General features: G+C 37.1%; 2 protein-coding genes across 8 annotated transcripts in view; both read right to left on the bottom strand.

Annotated features, from left to right (window-relative positions):
• The window catches only part of LOC103006768 (killer cell lectin-like receptor 2), a 59,880-nt gene extending 53,861 nt beyond the window's left edge, over positions 1-6,019 (bottom strand). For all 5 annotated transcript variants that reach the window (XM_057557393.1, XM_057557392.1, XM_057557391.1 and 2 more), the window contains exons 1-2: positions 1,594-6,019; positions 520-839 (exon numbers count right to left, since the gene is read on the bottom strand). The gene's annotated coding sequence lies outside the window, so the exon portion shown is untranslated. The remainder of the gene's footprint in view (positions 1-519; positions 840-1,593) is intronic.
• A 1,945-nt stretch (positions 6,020-7,964) lies between these two features.
• On the bottom strand, positions 7,965-15,335 carry MAGOHB (mago homolog B, exon junction complex subunit). 3 transcript variants are annotated; one of them, XM_007196070.2, is made up of 5 exons: positions 15,157-15,335; positions 12,928-12,986; positions 12,134-12,244; positions 9,768-9,850; positions 7,965-8,326 (listed from the first exon to the last, which is right to left on the bottom strand). In XM_007196070.2, exons 1-5 carry the CDS (start codon positions 15,248-15,250, stop codon positions 8,227-8,229), a joined length of 447 nt encoding a protein of 148 aa, XP_007196132.1. In that variant the 5' UTR covers positions 15,251-15,335; the 3' UTR covers positions 7,965-8,226. The 3 variants fall into 3 exon arrangements, with proteins under 3 accessions (XP_007196132.1, XP_057412600.1, XP_057412599.1); XM_057556617.1 differs by having other exon boundaries at positions 15,076-15,190; XM_057556616.1 differs by lacking the exon at positions 15,157-15,335 and adding an exon at positions 14,546-15,042.
• Positions 15,336-15,340: the final 5 nt, after the last annotated feature.

Raw genomic sequence — 15,340 nt, 5'->3', positions numbered from 1 at the left:
CTTATATTAATCACTATGAAAAGGTGCTATCGAAGAAACAGGAAATATGGAAAACATATGGCACATGTAACTATATTCTTTAAATTTTTTTAATTTCTAAAAGTTCCTGAACTTGATTATTCACATTTTCCCTAATTTCCTAAGGAAAATGAGTCTTTTCTATTATAGAACCCTCTACGATTGATGAGATAATATGTAAATCATGAGACCCGAATAAAAAGTAATCCCCTAAATCCCTCTGCTTTATTTTGATAACACAAAGCAAAAATCATAACATATTTTAAAAACAGAAAAAAACCTTCCATGAATGCTGAACTAGTTTTCACATCCTTTAGAGTTAATGCAGTTCTAACCCAATCAATAAAGAATGCTTTCCTATCCATTCCATATTCATGCCAAGTCATTTATAATAAAATGCCATATTCCTAGAATCTTTTTTTCCCTAGAATCTTTTCTTTATAAGTCAGACAAATGAGATATTCAGGTACAAAGATCTGAGGGAATAAAAGCAAATGTTACCTGTATTTGTGCCATGCAGTGAGGCAGGCAGAGAAAGCTGACCCAAAAATTAGGTGAGAGAAGTTGGCCTTTCCAACCCCAGATCCCTTGGGTGCGTGAGTGGCTGAAAGACGGAAGGCAGAAATGAACTGTCTCTGAATGATACTCCAACTCAAAATTTTCTGCCCCTCCTCTTGACCAAAGTGATAAAAGGAAATTGCATGATAAAAGCTGATGTTGACGAGAAAGGAAAACTGGTCATGAGCCATATCTTCCTCCTTTTCAACCAACCAACCACTTGGGTACTCTGCAGAATAGTATTCGAAATCTACATTGGAGGACTGAAAACATAAAGGAACACAGCTTTGGTGGAAACAAGAAGTAAGATCTTTAACAAAAACTAGCATACTTAAAAGAAACTACTAGCAAAAACTACTGATTAAAATGTATATGCATAAATATAGAGACATCTACACAAGAAATATTATGACTAAACAAATAACCTGTCTCTTAGAAACCTTCTCTTACAGATTGCTATTTGAAAAAAAATTTTTCTTTTCCCATTGAGGTTTAATGCAGATAAATGTATTTTAGAAAGTATTTTAAAACATCCATAATTCCACTATAAAATTTTGGCGTATATGTTTCTAGTTTTTTATCCGTATGTTTACTATCAAAGTTGGTGTCATTCCACACACAATGCTTTTGATCTATTATTTTCTAAGTGTTTCTTCATTTAAAAATATTCATCTAAAATGTTATTTTAAAAACAATTGTATAGTTTTTATCCATATAGATTATACCATAATGTATTTAGGCAATCCCGTACTGCTGGACATTTAGGTTGTTTCCAATTTTTTGTGAATATAAAAAAAATTTGTCCTGTACTTTCAAATATTTCCTTAGGAAAAAAATTTTAAACAATTATGGGGCCAAGGGATATATACATTAAAGAACTTTGATACGTATTACCAAATGCCCTCCAGAAAAGTTGTTCCTATTTATACAACACTAGTGTGAAAGTGTTCACATTTGATATTTTTAAGAGATACTGGTGAATTATTCTTCTACTTGAGTTTCATCCACGAATCTTACCTCACATGAAGACCTATAATCTTCCAGTGAAAAGAAATTCATTTCTATAAGTCTGTTTCTATGAGCCAGACCCTGTGGGGGAAGAGGAGTGAGGTGGGAAACACAGGTGAAATTGATTATGCACAGACAAACCCAGCCCTATTTCACCAGGTTCTAACCACATTCCTTGCTTATTCTTTTCTTCCCTTACCAACCTCCAGCCACAACTAACCATCACCCTTTAGAAGGCATCCCCATTCTTCACCTCCCACGTCTCTTCCAAACTACTTTACAAACACAGTCTACTGAATGTTCTGACCACTAGGACCCCCCTAGGTTATGCTGCCTGTTGTCTGGCTGTCAGCTGACCCACTCCTATCCTCCGATGCAATTCTTAATCTCAGAATCACCATTGAGTCTGCCACTTGTCATCACAGGCAGGCAGTCAGCTGAATTACCTCCCAGAGACTAATTTAATTCAGTCGCACAAAGTTTCATGAGTGGAGTCTGGACACTTCAGGAACACTGACTGCTGTGCATTTTCTTCTCTCTTTACCCTCATCCTGGATTGACTTTGTCAATCTCAAAACAGAAAGATCCCGAGCCCTCAATCCCAATGCCAGAAATGAATGAACGAAGTCTGCTGAGAGAACGTAGGGAGTAGGGGTGGGAGAAGTAGTAATGGTTGTCAAAAGGTGGCAGAGAGAGATGCCATCATTTGCTGGAGGACTGCTCTGTGTATAACCATATTGAAACCTCCCAACGCTGACAGCTATTTATGGTCACCCCCTCTTACAAATGAAGAAACTAATGTTAAGAAGGTAATTGACTTACCAAAGAACACATTATTGCTAATTCTTGACCCATGTTTAAAATCAGGCCTGATTGAATACATAGAGCACAGATGGGCTTTGGATTCAGAAGAGCCTGGATTTTCAACTAATCTCTTGCCACCAAGCATGAACTCTAGAACCGGACAGATCTGGCTTGAAATACCAGAAATACTTGAGGCAAGTCACTTCACTTCTTTAAACCTCAGATTCGACGAAAGTAAAATATTGCTTTTGCTTCCCAAGATTGTAGGGTATATAAAGCGCTAACCAGACCTAATGCTAATGTTCATTAAATGTTAAATACTATTATTTGAAGTCCAAGATTCAAATCCTTTCTAGCTGTAAAAATTTGAACTCGTCACTCCAAATCTTCAAGCCTGTTTCTTCACACGTTCAATAAGAATGTCACTCACTTTATGTATCTGGAAGAATTCAATTAGATTAGCACTGCAGCTAGGATTTCTCAGACTTCAAAAATAAGTAAATATTCATTTTTTTCTCTTTCTTCAAGGGGTCTATAAAGAGTGAAAGAGCCAGGACTGCAATCCAGAAATGCTGACACACTGAGCTAGGAGTGCAGATGCTTAGAAGGAAGCGAGGGTGGGCGGGGGGGCCGGGGGGGTTGGGGGGAAGGCGGTGCGTATTAACACAATTTAGGAGCTGGGAAACATGGCAGCATCCCACTGCCTCTATAGAAAAAGGCATTCCATGACCTCAGATCTGGTTATTTTATACCTTACGCCCCATGGAGATATTGGTGATGTTGAGCTTTTTTTCTCTTTTGTTTTACATGCTCATAGCTGGAAAGAGGGTGGATAGCTCTCATGATGGAGGCTAAGACAGGGGCAGAACATATTTTTACACTTACATAGTCGTCTGTTTCCTCTGTATAAACTCCATACCATGAGAACATCGGTCCCATTCGTTATTCTAACTGTAGCACATGGAAGAGATATGAGGCCTACATGTGCCCTTGATGAACGAGGTGGTTAAAGGTAAGAACTGACTACAAAATCTAGAGTTTTCATAGTTTCGTAGAGAGACATCATGAGATTAATAACGGGAAAGCCAAATTATGTAGCTGCTCCCTCTAAGCTCTAGTTTCTTTTTATTACTAAGCTCTGATTTCTGGGAAAGGCAAATTTCTTCTTAAATGAGAAGACAAACCAGCATCAGAAGATAACAGCAGTAACTTCAGACAGGACTAACTGAAACTCTTAGCATTGTCGTTTGGTCAAAGCACAAAATGGAAGCACTAAACTTCATCTATCACACCCACTCCTTAAGAAAACAGAAAGATGAATAATTTGAAGAATGTTTTGAATGTTCTTGTACATTGTCTTCCGAATTCACCTTTGTGCAAAACACAGATAACACATACACAACATGAATACATAAAGCATTCATTTACTTCCTGGCTGCTTAAAGGCATTCTTCATTTAGGAAACCACACCTTTTACCCGTCCCTTCCTGATGATATTAACTTCGTCAGCCAGAAGCTTAGCACACAGCTTCTAGTCACACCTTCAAACCTCAATGGCTTATCATTTCACAGCAGCAGGCTGTTCTTCCTGTCGCAGCCTAAAGTGAAGGCTTCGAGAATAACCACCAGTTCCCAGGGAAAGATGGTCTTTACTCCTCTTATCAGGAGGAGTAACCTCACCTGGCCAGGTTCCCCCCTCCATGGCTATTTGTCCTAATGCCTCACCTTTATGCCACTGAGCCATATGAAATTTCCTGGCTCTTACAGTAAAAACTCAAAAGAACACCTTGTTTGAGGTTTCCTGTTTCCCTAACTAGCTACTTTATTTGTCCTTCTCTTGACCATAAAAGCTATTCTAATGCTCTAGAGAATTTCTCTATTGTCCCAGCTGGTCTCCAGCAGTCAATCAAACAGGAAGCATCCTTCCTCCAACTTCTAACTAAATGAGAGGAACACCTGAGGAAATAAGAAAGCATGAAAAAATAATGGCAAAAAAAAGGATTTTGGATAACTCTTCAGACTCTGTGCCACTAAGGGATAAAGCCTAGTCACAGGTTGAAAGGGAAAATAGTTCTGTGAAGTAGCACCATGATGAAGAATTGCAGTTCTTCAGTGTTCTTGCCACTGTATCACATGATTTGGACTCTAAGCTCCTCCTCCAATCATTCATTTACCTCTGTTATTTTTATTAATTTGTTTGGATTTTCAATCTAGCTCAGTGCCATATAATGCTAGGAAACCAATTATGAAAATAATCAAAAAACTTAAGGTCCACACAAAAACCTGAACACACGTTTATAGCAGCTTTATTTAGAATGGTCAAAACTTGGAAGCAACCAAGATGTCCTTCAGTAAGTGAATGGATAAACAAACTGTGGTACATCCAGACAATGGAATATTATTCAGCCTTAAAAAGAAATGAGCTATCAAGCCATGAAAAGACATGGAGGAATCTTAAATGTGTATTACTGAGTGAAAGAAGGCAGTCTGAAAAGGCTACAGACTGTATGATTCCAACTATATGATTTTATTGAAAAGGCAAAACTATGGAGACAGTAAATAGATTAGAAGTTGCTGGCGGTTAGGGGTAGAGAGAAACGAATAGACAGAGGATTTTTAGGGTAGTGATAATACACTCTATACCATAATAATGGATACATCATTATACATTTTTTCCAAACCTACAGAATGTACACGGCCAAGAGTGAAACCTAATAATGTAGGTTCATCAGTTGTAACAAATGTACCACTCTGGTGGGAGATGTTGATAATGGGGGAAGCTATGCATGAGTTGGGGGGCAGGGAATATACAGGAAATCTCTGTACTTCCCTCTCAACTTTGCTGTGAACCTAAAACTGCTCTAAAAAAATAGTTTAAAAAAAAATCATATGGATCAGTCATTGAACTTACAGCACAACCCATGTTCACAGGTTTCACACATTTCAAATGAAAACAAAGTAGTCTAACAATAGGATATATAAAATAATCTCATGTATATTCGTATTTTAAATGCCCACATGAATAGACTCAGCCTGATATCAATGAAATATCTACCTGTACTTTTAACAGTAAGAAGAGGCACAAAACCTGGTTTTTCTTTCATATAAAGCACTTTTTTTTTTAAATCTCTGCCTCATACGTTACTATGGCTAAGAGGAAACATTAAAGATTATTTAGCCCAACCCTTGACTTCAAAGACCAAAGGTTTAAACATTTGACAGTATTAAGCAACTCTTTCCACCATGCCCCGCTATCCTTGACCCTTAGAAAAAGTTCCAGATTTAGCATTGGTTTCATGGCAGAGATACCACCATTTACCCGACTGGTAGTCCTCCCCAGAAGGTCAAATTCCACCAGAGGTTGGTCAGCTTTCAGCTTTCCGTGGGTTATGTCACTCAAAGGCTTTCTTGACCTCAAGCCAAGTTAAGATGGTGTTACTAGGGCAATACTACAGATTTCCACTCCCCAATTTATAATATTAAATATCTATTTCTCTATCTACAATAATTATTGGGGCACAGTAGGAATAGGCACATGTAGGCACAATAGGAAAAGAGAAATATAATAATGCATAGTTTTTATTACATTCATGTAAAAGAGGGGCATGTGGGAAACGGGGTGGGGGGCATATGGGAATTCTTTGTGCTACCTTTTCAATTTTTTGTAAATCTATAATTTAAAAAATAAAGTATATTTTGTAAACAAATATATATATATATATATATATATATATATATATATATATATATATATATATATATAAATAAAATAGAACGGTAGAGCCTGGCGGATCATCCTGCTTTTCACCCGTCCTCTTTGCTGTGCTGTATTGGTTGCTTTGACTGAGGAACTCAGACTGTACACAGAACTTAGGATCACAGTTGGGCCACATCCAAAAGACACATCCTTATCCAATGTGCTTGAACATACAACTCTGTGGTATGTGCATTTGAAAAATGCATGGTAATGAAAGGTATCCATAGCGACAGAAATGAATCTCTTACACCTCAGACTAAGTTACAAAGACAAATAATCTGAAGGCAGTAAATATAAAAGACAATAAAATGCTGAAAAAATTTTTACAAAGCACCTACTATATAGAAAAGACTGTGTTAGATGATGGGTAGTGACACTCCATCCCATGAAGGGGCAAATGAAGGGATGAGGCACAAAATCAACACTTGAAAAGTAAATTTAGGGCTTCCCTGGTGGTGCAGTGGTTAAGAATCCGCCTGCCAATGCAGGGGACATGAGTTCGAGCCCTGGTCCAGGAAGATCTCACATGCCGCGGAGCAACTAATCCCGTGCACCACAACTACTGAGCCTGCGCTCTAGAGCCCACGAGCCACAACTACTGAAGCCCACGCACCTAGAGCCCGTGCTCCGCAACAAGAGAAGCCACTGCAATGAGAAGCCCTTGCACCACAACGAAGAGTAGCCCCCGCTCGCCGCAACTAGAGAAAGCCTGCGTGCAGCAACAAAGACCCAGCGCAGCCAAAAATAATAGATAAATAAATTTATAAAAAAATAAAAATAAGTCTATTGGCACCAATTATACCAGTTTTTCCACCCATAAGTGAGAAATCAACATGATATGACTTATAATAGAATTATTACAGTAAATGAAAAATGTTATAGAATCTAGATTGGCATATGGGTGTTCATTTTACAATTCTTTCAAGTTTTCTACGTTTGAAATTTTTCATAATAAAATGGTGGAAAATACTATTTTTAATTAAATAGGACTATAAATTCAGTTTTATTAGCCACATCTCAAGTACTCAGTAGCCACATGTAGTATCCAGTGGCTACCCTATTGGACTGCTCAGATACAGAACATCTCTATTACCACACAGAAGTTTACTGGACAGAGCTGCTCAGGAGCCCCGGTGAGCCTTCAGACACCAATTCTTCCACCTTAAGGTCCCTGGGCAAAGTAGATGATGACTAACAGGACTGCATACTTTTAGAGTGAAGGTCCAGATGGAAAAGTCACAGAATATCAGGGCATTAGCTACTAAGAGGAGAAGTAATCCAGTCTACCAGGAAGAGGTTGAAGGGAACTGAGAAGTATGACTGGGACCTGTGTTCATTGGGAGTTAGGATATAAATACACACACACACACATATATACGTAAGTCTAAATTTTAAGTAATTTTTAGAGCTGAGAACTCACTTCCCACAGATATACAAAATATATACATTGTGAAATAATGGAAAAAGGGGCATAATAAAAGATATGCCTAATTTGGGGTACTGACTTTTATCTTCGTAACCTTGAGGAAATCACTGCTTATACAAAAACATTTAAATGTGAATGACCCCTGAGGGGTTTGTGACAAATGTAAAAAATCCAAAACCTTCTATAAACAACTTCTATAAGCACCAAAAAATTAAATCCCATCAGGTATGGTACAAACAAGGGAAGATCTACAATTGCCCTTAAATGGATGGGAATCTGGCTACATGTTTCTACGCGAAAGACCCTCTGCCATAGAATGCACCTACTAGAACAATTTGCATCTTTAAAATGAATCAGAGATACAGCCTCCTGAAGGAAAAAATGCACTCTCCATCCAGGCTTTGATATATTTTATTGGAGCAAAACTTCAATAAAGGTGGCTTTTATTTAGAGAATTTAATGTGTGTGGGGACTATCCAATCCACTTGGACCCAAGTGAAGATAACCATTAAGCCTGTTTATGTATTTTCTTATTTTCAATTTGCATACAAAAGAAGCCTGCTTCACATTCATAAAAACCCCAACATCATAAATGACAAACCCTCCCTCACCCATCCCTTAATTAAATATAAACAAGTTTCAAAAAACACACAATTTAGATTGGTTTAATCTTGAAATGTAATCCAATAAGACTAAAAACTAAACATTTCAGGTCCTGTACCAAATAGTAAAATACTCGAAGGCCTTCAGGATCCCTAAAATTTAAAAAGATAAAAGTTACTTTTTTCTTCCTAAAATGAAACAACATAATAGTACAAATTAATTCCTAAAACAAAACAAAGACCAAAAACCTAAAACAATTAAGTTAAAGGAATTCTGAGGAGAAAGGAAGCATTTTCTGATAACTAAAATGGATATCCTGAACAATTCCCATCTCTATCTTTTCTGTAAGAAAAAAATACATAAATTTCTTCATCAGTATTCATTTCATATTTAAAGTGTTTATTTCCTTATAAAAAATAATATTTATGCATCACAAAAATGTTTAAGGCAAATAAAATTATAAAGATAGAAAAAAGAAACTCAATACTATATAATGTCATTCCTCATGGAATAATTATAAATATTTTGGTATTTCTCTAATTTTTTTCATAATTAAAATCATTCACTGTGGCCTTTTAAACATTACTTTTTCCATTACATTAAAAAAAATTCACAAATAATTTTTAATTAATTTAGCAATTCTCTCCTTGTTAGCATTTGGATTGTTTTCCAATTATTAATAAGGTTTTAATGAACATCTTTATGAATAATAAAGTTTTTTCATTATTTCAGAGTATTTCCTAGGATAGATGGATGCTCAGGAATGAAATTAGCTGGACAAAGATAAAAGAAAAATACTAACAGCTTTTGATGTGTATTATCAAATTGCTTTCCAAAAAACACTGTTACCAATTTACAATCCCAGTAGGAAACAAATGCCACATCCTCACCAACTATAGGAAAATAGATGTGATAGTTTAACAGTATCGCGCCAGTCTTTATGAACATAGCCATTTGTATCCAGTAGTTATGCATTCATTCCTTTCTCCTTTCCCCTATAAATTATAAAGCACCTACTGTGTGCCAGGCATTGCACTAACTTTGAGATACGGCAAGGTTCTCAGGGAGCTTACACTGAAGCCAGTTAAGCAAACAAATAAGTTATTACAATTTAGGGGGATAGGAAAAAGACACTATAAGAACATTTTGAGGGGAAAGAGTGGAAAGAAATAATTGGAGGCAGAGAGATTTTTCAGACAGTGGTATATGGTACCGCACTCACAGAGCTTGGGAAGACACAGGTAGCTAAAGCCATACTTAAGCTATACTGGGGCTTTTTCCATTTCTTTCAAGTATTAAATCCAAGGAGGAGAATGATGTTATATGGGACTAATAAGGCTGATAAATCCAATACAGATTTCTTTTAAATTTTGTGACGCTGTGTCCAGATTAAGATTTTTTTTGGCAATCAGTAAAATATACCGCTAACTTCTTTGATAACAAGTCTTCACTACTATAAAAATGAGGATTACATATACATAATAAACTGATACAGGTTGCAATTAAAATAATCTTCCCAAACTGGCTATAGTTCTAAAATGAGCCCCTCTAATAAATTATGTCAATTTAGTCAAAATGCTTTAACATACTCACTTTGACTGATTAACATCAATAAGAGAACCTATTTTTGATGTGGTAAAAGAAATGTGTTCATCTCCAATTACAATTTCAAGCTCCTGAAAAAAATAAAGCAGAGAAATGTAGTTAATATAAAAATCCATCCCACAAGATATATGTATTCTTGCTACCAAGAAGTCCCAATTTTTGCTGCAAGTTTTCTAGCCATCATAGAGGAGGAAAAAAAAACGAAGCAACCTGTGAGCTATGAACTATGTAAAACAAAACCTCACCAGCTCCTCAGGTGTCCCCAGTATCAGGATGAATCAGGAATTGCTTTCCAGGGGCTTCTCTGGCAGCGCAGGGGTTAAGAATCTGCCTGCCAGTGCAGGTGACACAGGTTCGAGCCCTGGTCCGGGAAGATCCCACATGCCACGGAGTAACTAAGCCCGTGAGCCACAACTACTGAAGCCCGTGCTCCGCAACAAGAGAAGCCACAGCAATGTGAAGACCATGAGCCACAACGAAAAGTAGCCCCTGCTCGCCGCAACTAGAGAAAGCCCATGTGCAGCAACGAAGACCCAGTGCAGCCATAAATAAATAAATAGAAAGAAATGTAGATGTTTAAAAAAAAAAGGGAAATCACGAAAAAAATAGAAAAAAAAAAAAGAATTGCTTTCCAGAGATCTCAAAAAGATGATGCTATCAAATGAATGATATACTTATGAGTGACACAGAAATGTTTCTTATAGTGTGAGTAAAACTAGTAGTATGGGTATAAGCCTATTTTTAATATAATAAATACAAACACATTTACCCTTTCTACCAGGCTCTACAAATAAACTGAATATTAATACTAGCACTACTTAGTACCCACTATGTGTCAGGCCCGGTGCTAGGGACTTTACAAACATTCTCTGTAATCCCTAAAATTGGGCTAATAAAGCCTACCCTTCTCAGGCCAGCTTTATTTGCCTGATTTTACAAATGTGAAATCCGAGACTCATAAAGCAGAGGAAAAAAACTGTTGATGTAGAACCACTAGTAAGTGATGGTACTAATATTTGAATCCTGGACTATAATACTGAAAGATTCATACTCTTTTGACTTCACAAAACAATTAAAATTAAGAACTAGTAAAACAAACATAACATAATATAGACATTTCTAGTGTGCCAAAATTAAGTATAAATTTTTCTCCATATTTTATCTGCAAATCTAAAATGAAGAAGTAAGAGGCTACATCTGTAGTGATTTTTCAGTTTAAATTAACAGGTGACCTTAAAGACACTCCTAGCTACGTATCTGAGCAGAAAATCTAATTATGCACAGTTTATGACACACACAAAATGAAGAATTAAATAAGACTCTCAAACAATCACAAAATCTTTGACTTAAAGATCCAACAGATAATTTCTGGAGCATGAGTAATCCTCCCCACTAACCAAAACACACAAACACATCACCAAGTGGGTAGACGAAAGCACTGCCCTCTCCCTGAGTCTAAAAAAGATAACAAAAGGCTTGTTGCTGTTTTTAATGCAAACGTATATATGTATAAAACAAACAGATCTAAATTTACTTCTTAAAAGTGTTTGCAGTGCATAAAATAAATACTGTTAACTATTACCTTTGCTTTCCTAAATAATATTTCTTTAAAGAGAAGTGTTAAGTTACTGCTACAGAGAGTCAGCATCTATTAGATTTCGCCACATTTTCTTCTAGTCAAAGAAGTTGTTATACAGTATAATCCTCGGGAATATACAAAAGCGAAATTAAATGTTTCTTCCTCCTGGGGTCATATCTCATTTCTCCAACAGGTGAAAAGACCCAATTCAGAAATCAAACTGGCTTTCTACAGAGTGAAATTAGGCCTTCAGAGCTCTTCAGCAGCCCATCGATTTTTCTGAAGGGAATATGAGAGGCAAAGGCAATGGTCAGTTGGAACAAAGAAACCAATCAAATCACTCTCTGGGGCATAAAGATGCAAGTAAGAACTTTCAAAGTTATAAATCTGGCGAAAGTGAATTTTACGTAGTCAATGAGAATGCTAATTCTCAAATTTAACAAACACTTGTGTTTTTTCCTATCTATTTTTATTTCCTAATAAAATTAACCAATAATAGCAATTATTCATAACATTGTGAAAACATCTTAACTTTAGCTGGGGTGGCTGCAGAGAAGACTGTTCAGAAAGATGTCTAAACTGACGCCTTCACTACTAGGCGGTAGCACAGAAAATGACGCAAAGTGAAATAAAATTATAAAGTATTTACCAGGTGCCTACTAAATGGAAAATCCAAGACTCAATGAGGAGCTATTCTAAATAAACAAGGAGAAACATAACAATTATATTAACAATTTTTAGTATTTACGCATTTCAAGAATTATTAAATACGAACCTGCCGGCCAACCCTGTCAGGGGGAGGCCACAAAGCATCATCTTCTTTTGTAATTTCACTGTCATCAATAATTCTCTTCAGTTCCTCCATTACACTCTTGTGTACATAAGCCTGAAAACAAGTTATAAAAATTTCAGTGTCTCTCTATTTCTCGACACAACTCATAAGGAAATAATAAAACAGAGTTACAAACCCTGAGTATTCAAATAGATTAAAGAAAAATTTAATTCTGATTCTAAAAGTACGAGATGGGAGAGAATCATTCTTCCTTATGATGTTTCTTCACTCTCTTGCCCTTTCCTTTAAAACATATTTTTCCCTCTTCTCAACACCAGCCCCATCTTAAAACCTTGTATTCTGCCTTTGTAACACAGGACTCAAATACCTCTGAGTGGTCAACACAACATCTATGAGGTGAACAGTGACAAATACAAATACACATCACGGTTATTTAGTGCTTTGAACTTTTTCTTATACCTAACTTTTGAGACTTTCATTTAAAATTCATACTGTGTTTAAAACATAATTATCAATTAGTTTTAAATAATGAATAGAGTAAAAACACAAAGTTAATTATAAAATGAATTAAATGATACACTCGAATGTGGGACTACAACTTAATATATTCGGATGGCTTCTTTTGTTGTTATAGATGCTACAATCAGAAGCCTTTTTCAATCTATACGTCGGCTTCTTCTTTACAGCCTCAGATGTACTTTAAATATGTAAATGAAAACATAGACATGAGGGAAACAGGCTTAATATAAAAACTTACACATCTGTAAAAAACTTACCTCCTTTCTGATCATGACATCATTTTTATAATTGCTGTTGTTAGCATATCTAAGTTTTCCTGTGGGAAGTGGAAAAAAATTCAATCTATAACAGCAAAAACTGCTAAAATATAAAGAAATGACATCGTAAGCAATTTTGAAGGTAAAAACCATTTTATACTACTACTTTTATTAATATTTCCTCCCTCCTGGCATAAGATCAATGCTGAACATGTATTTGCTGTTAAGTTGGCTGAAGTTGAAGCCAGTCAACTTTTTAAACTCCATGCCTTCAATACAATTCCATATAATGGGAGGGCCATTTTCAAGGCCCATTTTCTTAAGCTATGTCATGATCTAGACAGGGAATCTGAAAAAGGAACTAACATTTCTTCTAAAGTTTACATTACATGTCTTATTGGTGCTGAGTTACCCAGAACATTTAATCTAATCTGTAAAACAACCTTAAAAAGTATGTTTTATTCTCTCACCTATTCATAGTTGAGAAAAGAGAGAGTTAAGTAACTTGCCCAGGGTCACACAAGATTCAGACCTAGATCTACCTTCTTCCAATACACATGCTTTCCCCACTACTCCAAAATGTTCTTTTAAGTATTTTCCTTCAAATTAATGTACTATGGCAATGCTACTGTTTTAGAATTGTAATTAGGAAGCACACAAACTATATCTTCTGAATAAAAATTGACCAGTTTGTTACCTGATCTACATTTAATTTTGATGTATTCCCTAATGTATGCTTCTCCTCACGGCTAGTCAGTTGCCCAGATACAGATGTAATGCGATCCTGAGCCTCTAAAATGACAGGTTATCCTAATGAGGAGAACCCCTTAGGAATCACTGTCTTTGGGACTCATCATTACTTATGGAAAGGTTGTGGAATGGTGTGGTGGCAGATGAGAACCAGTGTTCTGGAACGATATTTCCCTGATAATCTTAGACTACTTAATTTACGTGACTGGCTAAAAGTGATACGGACAAGCTAAAAGTTGTTCACAGGCCAAGGCCCTGAAAACAGTATCACAGGAAGAAAGAACAGATGGAGAATTCAGGTAAATTTGGCTCCTTAGCTAAATTTAGAAAAGATTTGGGGAGAACCAGGGAGAGTAAGGTGATTAAGGTTTCTAAATAATTGCAGAGCCGAAGTTACCCTGGCTTCTACATGAAATGTGCGATGTTCTTCCCCTTTCCTAATATGTGATCCTCCCCTAATTTTTCTTTCATGCCTTCACAGAACTTTGTCCAAAGCATGGACACAGCACTTAATATCTATACTGCCTTACGGTTAGTTTCATGTCTATGTCACCCACCAAGGTATAACTCCTTGAGGGGAATTAAAGAGTCTTATGCACTACTGTCCCTTCAATTTTTGTTTTTACATGTTGCCCAGCACATAATATGCATTCAAAAAAGAAAAGTCTATGCAGTTGGACTGTCGTTGTTACAATAAGAATTCAATATACAGTACAACCATCTAAAGAGAATCAGAGCTGTCAAAAGACAGAATTTGCTGCACTTTCCTTGGGCAGCAGGCACTTTCACCTCATAGGGCTCTCAGCAGTCTGACTCCTTTCTTCCCCTCAGAGACCAAGAAAAAAACTACTCTCGTTTCAAGACTCACCTCAACTGTCACCTTCTCTAAAAAGACTGCCGACTCTTTCATGGAGAACTAACCACGCCCCTTCTTTATAGTCTTAATGCATCCTATAGGGAACAACTGTATTTAGGCACCCCAAACACGTCATTACACTCATTTTTCTACACGTGGGGCTCCCCGCTTCAGAGCAGGCCTCATTCGTTTTTCTCGACATTTTGCCTTCCATACAGCGCCTGAATGAATAAAAAAGATGAATGGGCAGTCCGAAATTTACTGTTCACCGGAAGATTTTAAGCATCCATGCGTCCACCGCGTGGTGGAGATGTTCTCACAAACGTTCAAGTATTAGGTCGATAAACAAGACGGCCTTTAAGGTTCCTTCCGGTGAACTGATGCTAGGATTCTGAACTTTACTATCTGGCAGGATCGGCTTTTCTTAACTAACTGACACCAATTTACACTTTTATTCACAAAGCCAATGTACGCTTCCTATTTTCCTTAAGCTCCTCGGCCCTACTGCACACTCGCGAGCCCGCGGAGGCGAGCCCACCCACCCCAACTCCTCCGCGGCCTCTCCACGTCGCTTCCCCCTGCTCAGCACCGCGCTTCGTTGCCGCGACCGCTTTTCTGCTCACCGTCCGGCCGAAACTCAAATTCCAGAAACTCGTGTCCAAACTTGCCCTTGTGCCCTACATAGTAGCGCAGGTAGAAATCGCTGGCCATAGCCATCTTTGTCCCCGAAAAGCCCGCCGAAGGCCCAGCCGACGTGCCGCCGGGCGCCTGGCAGTGACGTCAGTGGCCCAGGATAAACGCGTCACT

This window comes from Balaenoptera acutorostrata, chromosome 11, assembly GCF_949987535.1.
Source record: "Balaenoptera acutorostrata chromosome 11, mBalAcu1.1, whole genome shotgun sequence".
Lineage (NCBI taxonomy): Eukaryota > Metazoa > Chordata > Mammalia > Artiodactyla > Balaenopteridae > Balaenoptera > Balaenoptera acutorostrata.
The sequence above is the reverse complement of the archived record's forward strand: the minus strand, read 5'-3'. Positions and strand labels throughout refer to the sequence as shown.

Excerpts from the sequence above, each read along its gene's own strand:
- MAGOHB (XM_007196070.2), bottom strand. The coding sequence starts at position 15,250 with ATGGCTATGGCCAGCGATTTCTACCTGCGCTACTATGTAGGGCACAAG. Across the intron at positions 12,987-15,156 it reads ATTTGAGTTTCGGCCGGACG|GAAAACTTAGATATGCTAAC; the intron begins GTGAGCAGAAAA and ends CACTTCCCACAG. Across the intron at positions 12,245-12,927 it reads ATGTCATGATCAGAAAGGAG|GCTTATGTACACAAGAGTGT; the intron begins GTAAGTTTTTTA and ends ACTTGTTTTCAG.